Source organism: Erinaceus europaeus, chromosome 18, assembly GCF_950295315.1.
Source record: "Erinaceus europaeus chromosome 18, mEriEur2.1, whole genome shotgun sequence".
NCBI classification, from domain to species: domain Eukaryota; kingdom Metazoa; phylum Chordata; class Mammalia; order Eulipotyphla; family Erinaceidae; genus Erinaceus; species Erinaceus europaeus.
The window spans coordinates 5,295,611-5,309,883 of record NC_080179.1 but is presented as its reverse complement, the minus strand read 5'-3'; the positions used below and the strand labels follow the sequence as shown (position 1 = coordinate 5,309,883).

Sequence of the window (14,273 nt, the reverse complement as noted above, 5' to 3'; positions counted from 1 at the left end):
AGAATCATTTTCATTTCATCCTTCAAATACACTAGCTCAAATAAACTTCTATGAGACATAGTACTAGAAGGTAAATATACCCAGTATACATTTTACACTGAATATAGAAAAACATTTATCAAGTACCATTTTCATTACTTTCCCCTACGATAGTGACATGAAGATGATGTCGTTTCTACCATTAACAATTTATAGAAACGTAAATGAAAGATACTCATTTTACTGCAAAAGAAATAAAATACTAACAAAGTACCCAAAGGAAAATATAAAACTGAAATCCATCATTCCTAGACACTCTTACTCCAAAGTTTCAATAAACATCATTGGAAAATGTTGTATATTGTCACTGAAAGATTACACACCGGGGGGCCAACAGGACCAGCTGGGCCAACTTCACCATCCTTCCCAGGAGCTCCCTACAATTATGAAGAGAGCATTGGTAAGGTGATGCTTAAACACCAGGCCAAGTTCATATATTGTTTTTTTTAAAAAAAAAAAAAAAAAAAGAATGTGATTACCCTTTGCCCAGGAACACCAGCATGTCCTGCCTCTCCAGGCTTCCCGAGGTCACCCTAAGGAATAAAAGAAGTTATCAGAGAAATCCCACCAGTTTACCAGAAAACAAACCAGAAACACCTTTTCCCAGGGAAGATTATGACAAGGCGCACACGCTCTACTTGGTACTCACGCTGCTGCCTTTGGGGCCCGGAAGCCCCATGCTCCCCGGCTGTCCTCTGATTCCTATGGAACCTGGGGGTCCTGGCCGGCCATCTTCACCTGAAGCCCCCTACAAGTTGACAGGGACGGGTGTTTAAATATTGGTGTTATTAAGTAAGTCGTATGAAATATAGAGATTTATGGACACATAGACCGACAGACAGACATGTTGCATGTCTACTGAAAAATACGCGAACCTCTGTCACAACTGCTTACCAAAGGTCCGAGCTTCCCTTCAGGGCCTTGCACACCAGGGTTCCCTGTCAGGCCCTGAAAATGAAAGCGACTGTCAGTGTGCTGCTGACTTGGATTGGAAGCAGGGATTCTAACGAAGAATGAAAACAAGCACTGCGAGCAAAAGAGCTTCTTGTGTTTTGCAATGCTCAGCTTCTTAAGTGAACTTAGGCTTCTTGACAAACTCACAGAACTGCCGTGAGACACACGCAGCCTGACTGTAGGAGAATACAGGGAAAACAACAAAGCAAACCAGCAAGTGCCGGGTGGAACTCTTCAGCTGTCAGACTGTAGCTTCAAGACTCCTAGACTGAGGGGACGAGTCTATGTGATGGCGTGCCGAAGTGACAAGTCAAGAAGTCTCATACAGCCAATATTTACGCTGCCACCTCCAACACAGGCCCAGCTGGGTGACCACCATGCACAAGTCAGTCCAAAGTCAGGGAACTCAAATGAAGCTTCCTGCCAGGTTTATATGATTTCTTAATAGCTCTCCAAGTTTCAATGCAGGCTATGGCAAGAAATCATTTTTAGGGGGCCAGGTGGTGGTGCACCTGGTTGAATGCACATAATATAGTGCTCAAGGACCCAGGTTCAAGCCCCTGATCCCCACCAGCAAGGGGAAAGCTTCACAAGTTGTTGAAGCAGGGCTGCAGGTGTCTCTCTGTCTTTCTCCCTTCCTATCTCCCCCTCCCTTCTTGATTTCTCTCTGTCTCTATCCAATAATAAATAAATCAACATGTTTAAAGAAGAGATTGCATGAGTTATATGTTTTTAAGAAAGAAATCATTTTTATAACCTTGGTCATTTATCTGGCATTTCACTTCTATCAGAGTCCTAAGCAACAAAAGCTAAGCAAAGGGAAAACTGAGACAATTTCTTATGTAGAAAAAGAAAGAGTTAAAAAAAAAAAGGTTTATTCATCTATACAAAAAAACGTATGTGGAATCAAATGTATCTTCCCATCCAACAGTTTTTTGTGCAATTACTTTCTCTTTATGGGAAAATGTTGATGAATGACTATAAGGGCAGTTTCAATATCAAATGAACTTTCTAGTGAATTCTAGTGTTAAGAATTTAATTTATTATAATTTTTTCAGGGGGCCAGGTGGTGCTGCCCCAGGTTAAATGCACCTGTTACCATGCACAAGGACCCAGGTTCAAGTCCTTGCTGCTACCCACCTGCAGGGAGAATGCTTCCCAAGCAGTGAAGTAAGTCTCTAGGTTTATAGCTTTCTTTTTTATTCTCTATCTATTCCTTTCTCAATTTCTCTCACAATTATCAAATAAAAAAAGAAAAGAAAAAGAAAAATAGCTGCTAGGAGCTATGGATTCAAGGGCTAGCATGGAGCCATAGCAATCACCCTAGTGGCAATTAAAAAAAGAAAGAAAGAAAGAAAGAAAGAAAGAAAGAAAGAAAGAAAGAAAGAAAGAAAGAAAAAAGGAAAGAATATTTTCTGTCAGAAGACAAAAAAAAGCTTCTTACTATCAAGAAAAAAGAAATACGAAAATTGATGGTTTTTTCATATCAAATAGTATAACTACTAATATACACTTATCTGAGAAAGGGCATTATGATGTTTACTTCTTTTTTATTTTATTTATTTATTTTCATAGGACACAGAGAGACATTGAGATGGGAAAGGGCGGCAGAGAGAGACAATTGCAGCATTGCTTCACAGCTAATGGAACCCCCCCCCCCCCGGAAGGGGTGGCAACTGGGGGCTCAGACCTGGATACTTGAGCACTGTAATGCACAAACTCAGTCACCCAAACCTCAGTACTACGCTTTCAATATTTGATTAAACAACAGTATTTAAAAAAAAATGAATTAGATCAAAACTGTGAAATAAAAAAGAAAGAAATATCCTAAGTATTCAACGCTTATTTTTGTTCCTTACAATCTGCTTCTATTCTAAGTTGTGAATGTAAGTAAAAACAAAACAAACAAAGCCCCAAACTGTCAATGAATCTGCAGAAATAGTTCTCCTGGGTTGTTTTAGCAAATGCTGTTCTTACCCGAGCACCTGGGAGTCCGGGTTCACCTGGACGTCCTGGGTCCCCCTGGCCTCCTTTGGGTCCTGAAGAGCCTACAGGGCCCCTCTCTCCTTGAGCCCCCTGTACCGAGGAAAACAGAAATGTCAAAAAGAGAGAAGGGAAATAAAACAAGGACATAAAACCTTTCTGTTCTAGGAATCAAAGCAGTTACAGGCTTCTTTGTAAACAAAACCATTCCATATTTTTGCTCTAATTTGAATTCCATATAGCATTTTTATCATTGATCAATGAAATTGGTGTTAGAGACTTGGTCTAATAATTTAAATGTTTCCGAAAGGAACAAAAATTTTAGAGGCAAAATTTATAGAAAAAAAACAGCGAGAAGAAGAAAAAGAAAAGACAATAAAAGAAAGGTCTATGATTTTTGTCTTCTTGGGAATGACCCTGGAGAGATTCAAAGCAAACTCTCATGAACCCCCAAATCGTCTTTTTACCCACGATGTCTAGAATGCAGAAACTGCACAAGGAAGTTTGGCTTTAGGCCTGGAGCTCGTGTTCAACTCCTGTCTGATTCTAGGCCCCAGTGGGCAGGGTGAGACCCAGTGCTGAACACTGAGCGTCCCCGGCCTGAGTGTCCGCAGCACGATACAAAGCGTCACCTTAGGGCCGGGTAAACCGTCAGAGCCTGGAAAGCCACGGTTGCCAGGAGCGCCCTAAAAAGAACAAAATGTGATTCTTGATTTCTATCGATGTTCCGGACTTGCTCATGTGACTCCCACCCCCTCAACAATTCCAAGAGCCGATCTTAGGGTTCAGAATTTACCCTTTCTCCCACTGCGCCTGGAGGCCCGACAGTTCCTGGGTCACCTCGAGGGCCTCTTTTGCCTTCTTCCCCAGCTGGACCTATTGGACCTTGAATGCCGTGTGGTCCCTATTAGAACAGGAGGAGGCGGGCAGCAAGTCAGCCGTGCTGGGCAGAGGCGACCAGGCATCGCCAGCTAGATGAGACACATCACTGCCATTCGAATGCATTCTGATTCCCACTGCTATTATTTTAAAGATTTAAGCACTTTAAGTAGCATATTTCTAGACAATAGCCATACTTTTTGGAGCACAAAAAAAAAAAAAAAGAAGACTTACTGGTTCCCCTTTGGGTCCAGCTTCTCCTTTAAAACCTGGAACTCCTGGATCACCCTAAAATAAAAAATGGCAGCAGTTGTAAGAAACAGAGCATTGTAGTCAGTTCAGTCGACTTCAGTGAAATCAGTCTCGAAACACTTCTACAGTTAAGTTTGTATTGACTCAACACTATTAATACACTCATTAATTTCTTAAGGTCTTGCAGGATCTGTGTGATTTTTAAAATGAAATGCAGTATAGTTTTATAGCAATTTATTTTATAGTGGTCTTTAGGAAATTTATTTTTCTTTTCTTTTTTTTTATATTTATTTTATTTATTTATTCCCTTTTGTTGCCCTTGTTTTACTGTTGTAGTTATTATTGTTGTTGTCGTTGTTGGATAGGACAGAGAGAAATGGAGAGAGGAGGGGAAGACAGAGAGGAGGAGAGAAAGACAGACACCTGCAGACCTGCTTCACCGCCTATGAAGCGACTCCCCTGCAGGTGGGGAGCCAGGGTTCGAACCGGGATCCTTATGTCGGTCCTTGTGCTTTGCGCCACCTGCACTTAACCCGCTGCGCTACAGCCCGACTCCTGAAATTTAATTTTTCAAATTATAGTTTATGTCAAAGAAATTCTAAGGAAAAAAAATAACAAGACTGGAGATATCATGTCCCCTGACTTCACAAGATATTACAGAACTATAGTAATCAAAGCAGTGTGGTATGGAATAAAAGTAGATCAATGGATAGAACTGAGAGTCTTGTCTACGGCTATACCACCCTGAACACACCCGATCTCGTCTGATCTCGGAAGCTAAGCAGGGTCGGGCCTGGTTAGTACTGGGATGGGAGAGCTGAGAGTCTATAAATAAATGACCACATTCGCAAGCAGTGCACAGTAAAGGGATCAATAATACAATATGGTAAATGGAAAGTTTCCTCAACATATGGTGTTGGAAAACTGAACAGCAACAATGGTAGCTTTGAATAAAGGGAAAACACAGGGTGAAATTTGGACTAGGGATAGTCTGCGGCAGCAAAGATGAGGGTAATGGGGGGAGAGGCTCTAGGGAAGGGACTCAGAGTCGACTGAGGACCCAGTGCATCAGGGGACTGCAGTTGTTGGTAGGAGTAGCATGAAGGCAATTATCTTGGGGAGACAAGGACATTCTACTCTTTTGACAACTGTCTTGAAAATCATTAGTCCCTAACAAAACAATTAAAGTTTTTTTTAAGAATAAAGATGGATCACTATCTCATATCACATATAAAAGTGAAATCGAAACATATGAAAAATGTAGCGCTTAGACCCTGGACCGTACAATATCCTGCAGAAGACATAGACAGAGCAGCCCGTGATACTACAGCTTCCGTGATGTCTTCAGAGACTTGATTCCAATGGCAAGGAAAACAAAAGTAAAAATAAGCAAATAGAATTACATCAGAATTTTTAAAAAAATTCTTTTCAAAGTGCAAGTAACTAAAACTAAAGTAAAAACATACCTGGGGTCAGGGGGTGGTGCAGCGCACATGTTACATGTGTGAGGACCTGAGTTTAAGCCCCTGGTCCCCACCTGAAGGGCTGCATGTGTCTCTGTTCCTTCCCCACCCTTTCCCTGTCCCTCTCAATTTACCTCTGTTACATCAAAAAATAAAATAAGTGAAATAAAAATAGATCCTACCAAGTGGGAGGACATATTCATACACTATACATCTGAAGAAGGGCTAATAACAAAGATATATAAACAGTTCTGAAAATATAACAAAAATCCAATAAAGGGGGCCAGGGGTAGCACAGCCGGGACATAAGGAGTCCCCGGCTCCCCACCTGCAGGGGAGTCTCTTCGCAGGCGGTGAAGCAGGTCTGCAGGTGTCTTTTTCTCCCCCTCTCTGTCTTCCCCTCCTCTCTCAATTTCTCTCTGTCCTATCCAACAACAAATCCAGCAACAACAATCATAACAACAACAATGATAAAGAACAAGGGCAACAAAAGGGGGGGATAGCCTCCAGGAGCAGTGGATTCTTAGAGTAGGCACCGAGCCCCAGCAACAACCCTGGAGGCAAAAAAAAAAAATCCAATAAAAATTTTAAATAAGAGCTGAGCAGTTACCTCACCAAAAAAAAAAAAAAAAAAGACATAGATGGTTACTAAGCAAATTAAAAAAAAAAACCTCATTACTACTTATTACCAGGGAAATACAAATCAAAACACAGAGATGTCAGCTCAATCCTGTAAATCCTATACAGTAAGGTCAGAAGCAGGTGTTTTGGAAATGTGTGACTCAGAAAGAGGATTTATACACTGCTGATGGGAATAGAGATTGACCCAGCCTCCCAGGAAACAGTATTAAGATTTCTCAAGCTATTTAAAATAAAGCTTCCATATTATTCACCAGCACCACTTTAACCAAAACTTTCTTTCTTTCTTTATTTTTCAATTTATTGTTTTCACCACTCTAGTCACCAAAGGTCTGTGCTCCCATTCTTACCCCCATAGATAACCATTATAGTTCTCCCATAGTCTTGAAAATAGGTTGACATTTTTGTTTCTCTCCCATTTGTATTCCCAAAACTTTCCATGGTAATTGTGTCCTATGATCTTATTATAATACTTCTTTGAATAATTAATTTATTAAAAACAAAACAAAACATGGACCTCATCCAGTGTGACCAATACTGCAATCATCCTTCCAGAATAACGCTCAAGAAATAGTCCTTGAACCCACGTTTGCTCAAATTATCATCATAAATTCCCATCAGAACACTACAGTGGCCCCAAACTGGTCGTAAGGAATGTGTCTGATGATATTATTCAACTACACATAATATCCTGTGAGGGCAAACCATGAAATCGTGATCTTATTCTTTTAAACAAAGCCACTAAAATTGAATACTTGTAATGACATTCCACTTTGAATTTAAATATCTGGATTGCACATTTGGTGTTCACTGCACAAGATTTCCCATCTTTGCTTCATTCAGCTACGTCCCATTACGTCTCACTGTATCTCCGTACATGCCGTTTCTTTTGTTGATCTAACTGGACGGCGCTAAAGGATGCTGACTGTTTCAGACGAAATTACCGGTTGGCCTCGGATTCCTGGAGGTCCGGTGCTGCCCTGAGGTCCTGGAGATCCAGGGGGCCCTGCCAAGCCCGGAGGCCCTGATGTGCCTGGAGAGCCCTGTTAGAGAGGACAGCATGATCAGCAGAGACCTCCAAGTCTGTGGACAAGCTCTGAAGGATCACACCCTCTGAACCTCGCGTGGAATAAGCCCAGTCTGTTACTCACTGTTGGGCCTTTGGCGCCAGGTGTGCCATCAGTTCCCACTGCGCCCTAAAAGGTAAGTGACATTCATGAATATTCATGAGATATTTAGGGCAGTATGCAGGTGCCTACTCACCATCCAAAAGAACACAATGTCACAAAATGACACAAATGACACAAAAGTCAACGATCATTATAGAAGTCACTTAAAAAAAATTTTTTTTAATTTTGTTTACTGGATAGAGACAGCCAGAAATCAAGAGGGAAGAGAGTGACAGAGAGGGAGAGACACAGAGACACCTGCAACACTGCTTCGTCACTTGCAGAGCTTTCCCCTGCAGGTGGGGAACTGGGGGCTCAAACCTGGGTCCTTGCACATTGTCACCTGTGTGCTCAACCAGGTGTGCCACCACCCGGCCCCTAGAAGTCACTTTTAATATGAATTACTTTTGCCGTGAAACATAAAATTGCAAAGGAGGGAAATGTGCATCGTGAATTCAGAGAGAAAAGTGTGACGCAAACTGCCTATACAAAGCATACCGCCATCTCAGTACACTTGTCACGCTAGGGACTTACGGGAAGACCTTGAGAGCCAGCTGGTCCTGGTGGGCCAGCTTCACCCCGTTGGCCCTGAGGGCCTTCGGGGCCTCGTGCCCCAGTGGGTCCTGCTTCTCCCTAAGAGGGTGGAGGGGGAGAGAAGGAAAATGTTAATGAGGAAAAATATCAGTATGCTGACTCAAAGTTAATTGTTTATCTGAAGCTTCACATTTTTAGATCCAAACATTTAAAGGGTCTGAGGACACAGAAATTTAAAGGGAGCATGTCTGATCTAGCTTCAGGAGGGAATTTACTTTGCTGGTCCAGCAAAAATGCCGCAAAGTGACCAAGGTGACCTAATCATCACTCCACGGCAACCTAAGATAGTGTTGCCAGACAGTAAATAAAAATTGAGAACAACTGGTTAAGCTTTACTTGCGATAAACAATAGAGAACGTTTAGTATAAGTTGTCTCAAAATTTGGAGGAGCTCCTTATACTAAAAATTTATTCTTTGTGTATCTGCAATTCAAACGTTATGGGCATGTGTACTTATTATCATTACTATTATTGGTAAATTACGTATCTATGTGAATCTAGTCTGGAGGTATCTAGATCTGGACTTCTAAAACTAAAATTTTAAGACTAAAGAGACCCATTAGTATCAGTAAAATGCATATTAGTCCTTACTAAATTTTGACTAGCCTTCGTCAAAAATCAAGCGATTGTTTCTGAACGTTTATTCTTCCAGAAAGTTAGAGACCATACAAAAATATCTTACAAGTATAACTTAATCCTAACCAAAAGCAAAAACTTGTTATGCTGAGGGAGAGGGCAAGTTTGGATATGGAAAATATATATATGAGTGAAACAGTTTTGCTATGTACCTATCTGCCTTTATGAAGCATTTCTCAATAGTTGATGATCATGACTAGAAAGAGCAGGCATAGAGGTAATTATCCAGAGAGGACTGGTGTGTACACTGAGATTGCTTGTGGAATAAAATTAGGAGCAGAAACCCCATTGTGCCAACTGACAATACTGTGCATTGTGAATATTCTTTCCCCAATTCCCCAGCCAGAGTTCATGTTGGGGGCAGAAGGTCATAGCAAACAACAAGGGATCAATCGTGTATATTTGTAGCAGTGCACACTGGAAGGTTGGGTCCTCCATAGCCAGAGACAACTGCAGCAGTAATCAAATTTCAAAAGCAAGTCAGATACAGAGGGACAAATTTTAAAAGTACCACCCAAGTGAGCTGGGACAATTAGTTAAAGCAAATGATTTAGGGCATGATTTTAAAGCATTCTACTCCTGTAGCACAGAACTGAAAGACAACATGAGAGAGGAGCTAAAGAATATTTTGACTTGCTTAACTGTCACATCTCAGATTGACTGAAAATAGTAGATGCAGGTGCCAGGGGGTGGCAGAGTGTGCGTGGAGCCGTGGCTCACAGGTTGGGCCTCTGGCCTCTCTCCCTGCACTTTGAATCCACCGCTCCTGGAGGCTTCCCCCCCCCTTTTGTTGCCCTTGTTGTTTTATCATTGTTGTGGTTATTATTATTGTTTGTATTGATGTCATTGATGGATAGGACAGAAATGGAGAGAGGAGGGGAAGACAGAGAGGGGGAGAGAAAGATGGACACCTGCAGACCTGCTTCACCGCCTGTGAAGTGACTCCCCTGCAGGTGGGGAGCCGGGGGGCTCAATCCGGGATCCTGGAGCCAGTCCTTGTGCTTCGCACCATTGCGCTTAACCTGCTGTGCTACCGCCCGACCCCCTCAGCTACTCTATTTTTTAATTGAGAAAATAATGTCATACAAGACTGTGTTGTCTCAGAGATAGAATTTTACATCTTATTTGTTTGATTCTTTCCAAATCTAAATCCAGCCTGAATAATCAGATGAACCTATCACAAGGGTGTCCTCTGCATCAGGAACTTTGCTAAGTATTTGCATAGCATGTCTCAGTCACCAATCAAACTATGAGGAAACAAGAATCAGAAGCTGAGGTGACTGCCCACAGCTAGTCACTTTTGTATATCATAATCTTTTTTTTTCCCCTCCAGGGTTATTGCTGGGGCTTGGTGCCTACATGTCAAATCCACTGCTCCTGGAGGCCATTTCCCCCCATTTTTGTTGCTCTTGTTATTACTGTTGTTGGATAGGACAGAGAGAAATTGAGAGAGGAAGGGAAGGTGGGGGGCAGAGAAAGATAGACACCTGCAGACCTGTTTCACATCCCGTGAAGCGATCCCCCTGCAGGTAGGAAGTCGGGGGGGGGGGGCTGTCACCGAGATCCTTACCCCAGTCCTTGAGCTTTGCGCCATGTGCGCTCACCCACTGCACTACTGCCCGACCCCCTGTACATCATAATCTTACAAGTAAATCTCTCCTTCAAGGTGAAGAAAAACATTGCCAGAGGAAAGAAAGCTGAATGTTAGGGGTAATCAAATGTATTGTGTGGTTTAACATTTGAAAGTAGTATTCTGAATATATTTATTGATTTAGTCAGCATCATTTTAATAACTTCCTACTGTAATCCTTGAATTGATCATCCAAAGTACTGAAAGAAAGAACAAGTTGTGACTCATTACAAAAGCAAATAGTCCCAGGAGAACATTTTAATCCATTCCCACACAGAAAGCCAAACAGCCTTCTGACCCATCTTGAAATGACTGTAAAAATCTAGAGTGGGAGCGAGAGTGAAGTCCAACATTGTGTGAGAAAAGGTCCTTTTGACAACCTCTGATTTATTTGAACCTCCTATTGTTTACTACGTCCTGCTGTTTATTACTGCCAGACACTGTATCCAAGAACTGAGTTCCAGTTCAGATCGAACCTTTATTCCTTGCAGCTGTTGAACTTGTCAGGCTTTAGAGTTCTAATGCAACAGTTTGATTCCACAAGTATATGATTGTAGGTTATTATTTTATCACATCGTATGAAGTGATCATATTTATTCATTTTATTTTCCCCTCCTGTAACATATATTAAGAGTGTCCCAGACTCTTTGTTTAACCTAAGTCAATTTCCAAAAGTGCAATCTTCCTTTGATTTCCATAGTTACTTTCCTATAAAAATTACCATATATTAATAGTGCAGAACTTATGAAAAATTGAGTTGAGCTCTGAGCTTATGTAAATAAAACTGGCTTTTCATCTAAAAGTAGAACACCTCTCATATTCTTCAACTCACAAACGACCTTCTCCACTTTGGGACTTATATATATTTAAGTGAAGTTAAGTATATTGACAACTTACCTTTAAGCCAGGATTTCCTGGGAAACCAGAAGAACCAGGTATTCCAAGAGGACCCTTGTGAATGAAACCAGGAAATGTATCAGGCACGTGTTTAATAAATGTACAATTCAGTTCTCCTTTACACTTTGACAACACCCTTTATTTTACTATATAGCGTAAGAATGATACATTGTGCACATTAAAACCATAAAAATCACCATGTAATTTTACTATAAGCATCTTTCAATAGTGATATAAAATAGTACTAAAGTACATAATGGGATTCCCTAGCTGTAGTATATTTTGTTTGCTCAGTCACAAATGCAAAACCATTTGAAACAGTAGTCTTTAGGAGATGTACTTGTGTCAACTAAGCAGTACAGATAATCTGTAGCAAGCTGTTTTTTGTTCCAAGCCCTAGAATTGCAAAAACTACTTGTAGTATTATTCTCAACAGTTTATTTACTGAAATAATTTAATTCCCTAATAAAGATGTAGTAATATATTCACAGTGGAATATGACTCAGCTATAAAGAAAAGACAAAATCTAGCCACCTCTCATAACATGAAAAAGTACATTAACGGACCTTGCATGATTTATACTAAGTGATATAAGCTAGAAGAAAAATAAGAGCAATATGATTTCACTGATGTATGGTGTGTGAAACAAATCCACTTAACAACAAAAATAGCAAAACCAAACCATTAGACTCTGACAATGGAATAGAGGTTATGAAAAAGTAAGAGAATTAATTGCTTGGTTGTAGGTGGTGACTGAACATTTGGCAGTGGTACAAAGTAATACACACAGTTGCCAAGGTGAGAAACTTTACAGCTGGAATCTGCTGTTATAAACCAGTGTTATCTTTTTTTTTGTTAAGTGTATGTGTGACACTAACCTCTATGTCTACCCTTGGAATAATAGAATATTTCGGAATAGAATAAGGTGTTAATAGAGTCTGAACCACAGATTCAAAGGAGATAAATGTAAGAAAAGTTCTCTCTTAATTCTTGCATAGTCATATTAATTAAAACATTTTCAAACTGTATTCAGTTTTTCATCCTCCATATTCTTTCCTTTTCATGAGAAACGAGAAATATAAAAAGCCGAATAATAAAAAACTTCAGTACTATAATTCAGGTATAGTTTTGGCACATTGAAAAAAAAATAATTGAAAACCTTAAAGTTTCTCTCTTTCTTGTTCTCTCTTATCTTTAAGTCTTGGCCTATGTTAATCATGAATATTCCCTTATAACTTTTCTGTAGGATTTTCTCTCCTAGAAAACACATGGGGGGGGGGGGGGAGTTCAGGTCCTGGAACATGATGGCAGAGAACCTGGTGGGGGTTGAATTATTATGTGGAAAACTGGACAGTATTATGCATGTACAAACTATTATATTTTCCTGTCAACTATAAATCAAGAATCCCCCAATAAAGAAATTAAAAAAGAAAAAGGAAAAGGAAATGGGGGGTGTTGGTCTATTTACATAATCATTGTTTTGTCTGAGACCCGCCCTGTCTGCAGGGCACTGGTTTAATCCCCACTGGTTCGAACTCTCTTTTGCTCCGCCCCCTCTCCTAGTCACACCCTGTTTTCCACCCTACCACTTCCTTCCTGGAAACTATAAATGCAGATTCTTTCCTCAATAAGCATTGCACTGCTTCCCAGCTCAGCCATGAGTCCCTGTTCATCTGTCTCCCGCCCGCGAAGCTAGCCCAGCATCTGGAGCCCAAACAGGGACCGGCAGAGGGGGACTTAGAATAGTTGTGTTCTATGGAACAGAGTTACGGACTCTAAAAGGAGAGGCAGAAGGTGAGTGAGAAGGCATTGTAGGCCCTGTGTGCAGTGGATGAAGGAGACAAGTTGATAATGGGAGTGCTATACAGATACCTGTCACAAGACAAGAAATTGTCTTCATGTTCTGACAGCCATCTTGTAAATCATTATCTCCCCTAACAAAATGATTTGCGGAAGAAAAAAAAACCCACAGATGTTCTGTCCTTGGCACTAACTTAACACAATGTATCACTTGGGGTTTGATCCAACTTGTGCTATTTCAACTAGATGAAACTGTTCTGTAGACAGGTCAGGGGCATTTCCTCTAAGAATTTTGTGCTCAAGTCCTAAAACCTTCTTTTTAATCATTTCATTGGGGGAGGGGGGAGAGGAAGATTCAAGATGGTTGTCAAGTGAGGCCAGTTCCTCATCTCCCCATCTTAGGTATCTGCACAAAATCCTTATCATGAGACATGTCTGGAAAACACTTGTTCAACATGTTCATGGGTTTATTGTAATTACCAGCCTTGACCAAGCGTCATGGAATCACCTGTAGCACTTTATGAAACACTGAATAACAGATAGAAGTTGCCACACAGTCCCACTCCTGGTTTGTATTTTACTTGCAGTCAATCTCAGTCATGGAATAATTTAGTTTAGGCATCAAATCATAATGTCATGTCCTTTGATGGGGGAAGCACATATAAGAATTAATTGTTTTATAGCTCAGAAAATAAATTATTGGGGCTGGGTGGTGGCACACCTGGTTAAGCACATGTATTACAATGTACAAGGACCCAGGTTCAAGCCCCTGGTCCCCACCTGCAGGGGGAAAGCTTTATGAGTGGTGAAGAAGGCTGAAGGTGTCTCTCTGTCTCTCTCCCTTCCCTCTTGATTTCTGGCTGTCTCTAGCCAATAAATAAAGATAATAAAAAAAAAATTTTAAATAAATAAAATAAATTATTTACCTGAGCTACACTTTAAACATTGGCATTTCTTCTAAAGATAAATCAAATTAAAATAGAAACTTCAGTCTACACTACTGTAGCAACTATGATCTGTGTCATTTCCATAGATCTCTTATGACCCTTTATACTGCTCGGTACCTAAGTGGTTAATAAGCAATAACTGAAGTTGCATATGTGGGTAGACTCCTGAAAGTAACAGACAACAAACTGAGGTAAGTGATATGCCAGAAATGTATGCATTACAAAAATTGGATTTTGTTTAAATTTACTATTAGTAGCTAAATAAATGTGCAGATTCTCATCTTCAAATATGAGTTTGAAGGACTTAATTAGAGAGAATAAACTGGGGAGCAGTACAAGACCATCTGATGCAAAACAGCATTCCAGGAACCATCTTAAAGAAGGTCAATGTG

General features: G+C 40.5%; 1 protein-coding gene across 1 annotated transcript in view; it reads right to left on the bottom strand.

Annotated features, from left to right (window-relative positions):
- The window catches only part of COL5A2 (collagen type V alpha 2 chain), a 159,643-nt gene that overhangs the window by 35,797 nt on the left and 109,573 nt on the right, over positions 1-14,273 (bottom strand). The window contains exons 18-29 of the mRNA XM_060177594.1: positions 11,135-11,188; positions 7,913-8,011; positions 7,361-7,405; positions 7,154-7,252; positions 4,090-4,143; positions 3,773-3,880; positions 3,609-3,662; positions 2,971-3,069; positions 934-987; positions 689-787; positions 519-572; positions 363-416 (exon numbers count right to left, since the gene is read on the bottom strand). Coding sequence (XP_060033577.1) covers positions 363-416; positions 519-572; positions 689-787; positions 934-987; positions 2,971-3,069; positions 3,609-3,662; positions 3,773-3,880; positions 4,090-4,143; positions 7,154-7,252; positions 7,361-7,405; positions 7,913-8,011; positions 11,135-11,188 — 873 coding nt within the window. The remainder of the gene's footprint in view (positions 1-362; positions 417-518; positions 573-688; positions 788-933; positions 988-2,970; positions 3,070-3,608; positions 3,663-3,772; positions 3,881-4,089; positions 4,144-7,153; positions 7,253-7,360; positions 7,406-7,912; positions 8,012-11,134; positions 11,189-14,273) is intronic.